Source organism: Mandrillus leucophaeus, unplaced genomic scaffold (genome assembly GCF_000951045.1).
Source record: "Mandrillus leucophaeus isolate KB7577 unplaced genomic scaffold, Mleu.le_1.0 Scaffold153, whole genome shotgun sequence".
NCBI classification, from domain to species: Eukaryota; Metazoa; Chordata; class Mammalia; order Primates; family Cercopithecidae; genus Mandrillus; species Mandrillus leucophaeus.
Genome location: NW_012101510.1, coordinates 1,388,829 through 1,391,737, shown reverse-complemented (window position 1 = coordinate 1,391,737; position 2,909 = coordinate 1,388,829). Strand labels below are relative to the sequence as shown.

Sequence of the window (2,909 nt, the reverse complement as noted above, 5' to 3'; positions counted from 1 at the left end):
TTAGCCAGGATGGTCTCGATCTCCTGACCTCGTGATCCGTCCGTCTCGGCCTCCCAAAGTGCTGGGATTACAGGCTTGAGCCACCGCGCCCGGCAAAAAAAAAGATTTATGATGTAACCCAGAGAAAAAATGATGAGGATCTGAATTAGGGCAGAGAGGGGAGAGAGAAAGAAATGGAGCTGAGAGACCTAGGAAGAAAAACTAAATCATTTGGATGCAGAGAGCTGTTAATAGTAACATTTGCATTTCGGCTTGGGAGACTGGAAAAGAGAATAGAGAAAAAGGTGAAACATTCAGAGTCAGAGAGAAGTGGGAGGTCCAGGTAATCTCTAACTCATTTTGAGACCATGGATAGGTTGATTCGCCCCTCCAGTCATTCAGGATCCTCATCTGAAATGAAGGAGATGTAAGAATCCTTTTTGGGCACTTCAGGCTCTGAAGCACAAAGTTGTGGTTAGAGTTCCATTAGTTTAGTTAGTGCTGTAGCTAAAATGCAATAGTGTTGTTTCTGTTTTCCAGGGCAAATGACACAGCTTTGTGAACTGATCAACAAGAGTGGGGAACTCCTTGCGAAGAACTTATCCCATCTGGACACTGTGCTCGGGGCTCTGGATGTACAAGAACACTCCTTGGGCGTCCTTGCTGTTTTGTAAGGGGCATCTTCTTTTATAGTTTTGTGCTTGTTAAAACCGAACATTCTGCACTTTCTGGCTTTATTTTTATTTATTTATTTATTCAAGACGGAGTCTCAGTCTTAGTGGCGCAATCTCAGCTCACTGCAAGCTCTGCCTCCTGGGTTCTCACCATTCTCCTGCCTCAGCCTCCCGAATAGCTGGGATTACAGGCGCCCGCCACCACGCCCGGCTAATTTTTTGTATTTTTAGTAGAGACGGGATTTCACCGTGTTAGCCAGGATGGTCTCCATCTCCTGACCTTGTGATCTGCCCGCCTCAGCCTCCCAAAGTGCTGGGATTACAGGTGTGAGCCACCGCGCCTGGCCCTGGCTTTATTTTTATTTATTTATTTATTTTTGGTATAGAAAGTAAACTATTGTAAACAACAGTGAGCTCTTTTGCAAAACTGAAATTATAGCAGTTACAGTTTAATCATTCCAACTAATCATTGCTTGTTATATTTTGTTCAGTTTTATCTTTTTTTTTGAGACGGAGCCTTGCTCTGTCGCCCAGGCTGGAGTGCATGTGTCCGGGCACAGTGGCTCATGCCTATGATCCCAGCACTTTGGGAGGCCGAGGCGGGTGGATCACCTGAGATCAGGAGTTTGAGACCAGCCTGACCAATGGAGTGAAACCCTGTCTCTACTAAAAATATAAAAATTAGCTGGGCATGGTGGTGGGTGCCTGTAATTCCAGCTACTCAGGAGACTGAAACAGGAGAATTGCTTGAACCTAGGAGGTGGAGGTTGCAGTGCGCTGAGATCGTGCCACTGCACTCCAGCCTAGGTGACAGAGTGAGACTGTTTCAAAAAAAAAAAAAAGAAAACCTTTATGTTTATACAAACTCTGAAAATTTGTTTTAAAAAATGGCCATCTGAATTGTGGGGACTATAGTTTGCATTTATCTGAGTACTTTTATTCATGTAATCCATAGGATTGTCCACATTTTCTAAATTAAAAAGAAATTCGGAAGAGTACTGCAACAGGGCATGGCAGAATACATTGAATGAAAATATCGGCTGGGCACAGTTGCTCATGCCTACAATCCCAACACTTTGAGAGGCCAAGATGGGAGGATCATTTGAGGCCAGGAGTTTGAGACCAGCCTAGGCAACATAACAAGGCCCTATCTCTGCAAAGAATAAAAAAGTTAGCTGGGTGTTGTGGTACATGCCTGTACCACTGGGTGTAGTGTACATGCCTAGCTTCTCAAGATGCTGAGGTGGGAGGATCGCTTGAGCCCAGAAGTTCAAGGCTTCAGTAAGCTACGGTTAAGCCATCGCACTCCAGCCTGCATGACATAGTGAGACCTTGTCTCAAAAAAAGAAAAAGTATGAAAGGTCCAAAGCAACATTGCTTAGAATTCCCTTCAAACAAATTTAAGCTATTTAAGACCAAATTAAATAGACCTTATTTTAATTGGGGTTCTTTGTAACTGTGTACTTGACAGTAATTCTCTTGATGTTATAGTATTATAAATTGGGATATTGTGGTTGTCATGACATTTGAAATGATATAAATAAACTGAGAAGAAATTGACTTAAAGTGAGAGTCTGGCTTCACTTACACTGGGATTCCTGAGACAAAGGTATGTGTCTGGAGCAGAGTTTAGAGAAGAATCTTTGTCAGAATGGAAGGATCTAGAGTTATGCTCTGCAATATGGTGGCCACTAGCCATATGCAGCTATTTAAATTAAAATTAAAGATTCGAGTGCACTTGCCATGTTTCAAGTACCCAGTAGCCACATGTGGTCACATGTCCTTGTCTTAGCACAGATCTATAACATTTCCACCACTGCAGATAGTTCTATTGGACAGTGCTGGTAAGGATTTCTACTGTTTGTATTTTCTTATTTATATAAAAGAGCAGATGCTGGGCACAGTGGCTCACACCTGTAATCCTAGCACTTTGGGAGTCTCTGTTTGAGACCAGCCTGGGCAACATAGCAAGACCCCATCTCTATGGAAAAAAAAGTGGCCAGGTATGGTGGCTTATGCCTGTAATCCCAGGACTTTGGGAGGCTGAGGTGGGCAGATTGCCTGAGCTCAGGAGTTCAAGACTAGCCTGGGAAGCATGGCGAAACCCTGTCTTTACAAAAAGTACAAAAATTAGGCAGGCGTGGTGGTGTACACCCGTGGTCCTGGCTACTCAGGAGGCTGAGGTGGGAGGATCACTTGAGTCCAGGAGATTGAAGCTGCAGTGAGCTGTGCTCGTGCCACTGCACTTCTGCCTAG

The 2,909-nt window shown here is 44.0% G+C and overlaps 1 protein-coding gene across 1 annotated transcript in view; it reads left to right on the top strand.

The window, feature by feature from the left end:
• COPS3 (COP9 signalosome subunit 3) overlaps positions 1-2,909 on the top strand; it is a 42,541-nt gene that overhangs the window by 5,513 nt on the left and 34,119 nt on the right. Inside the window, exon 2 of the mRNA XM_011975299.1 lies at positions 520-649. Coding sequence (XP_011830689.1) covers positions 520-649 — 130 coding nt within the window. The remainder of the gene's footprint in view (positions 1-519; positions 650-2,909) is intronic.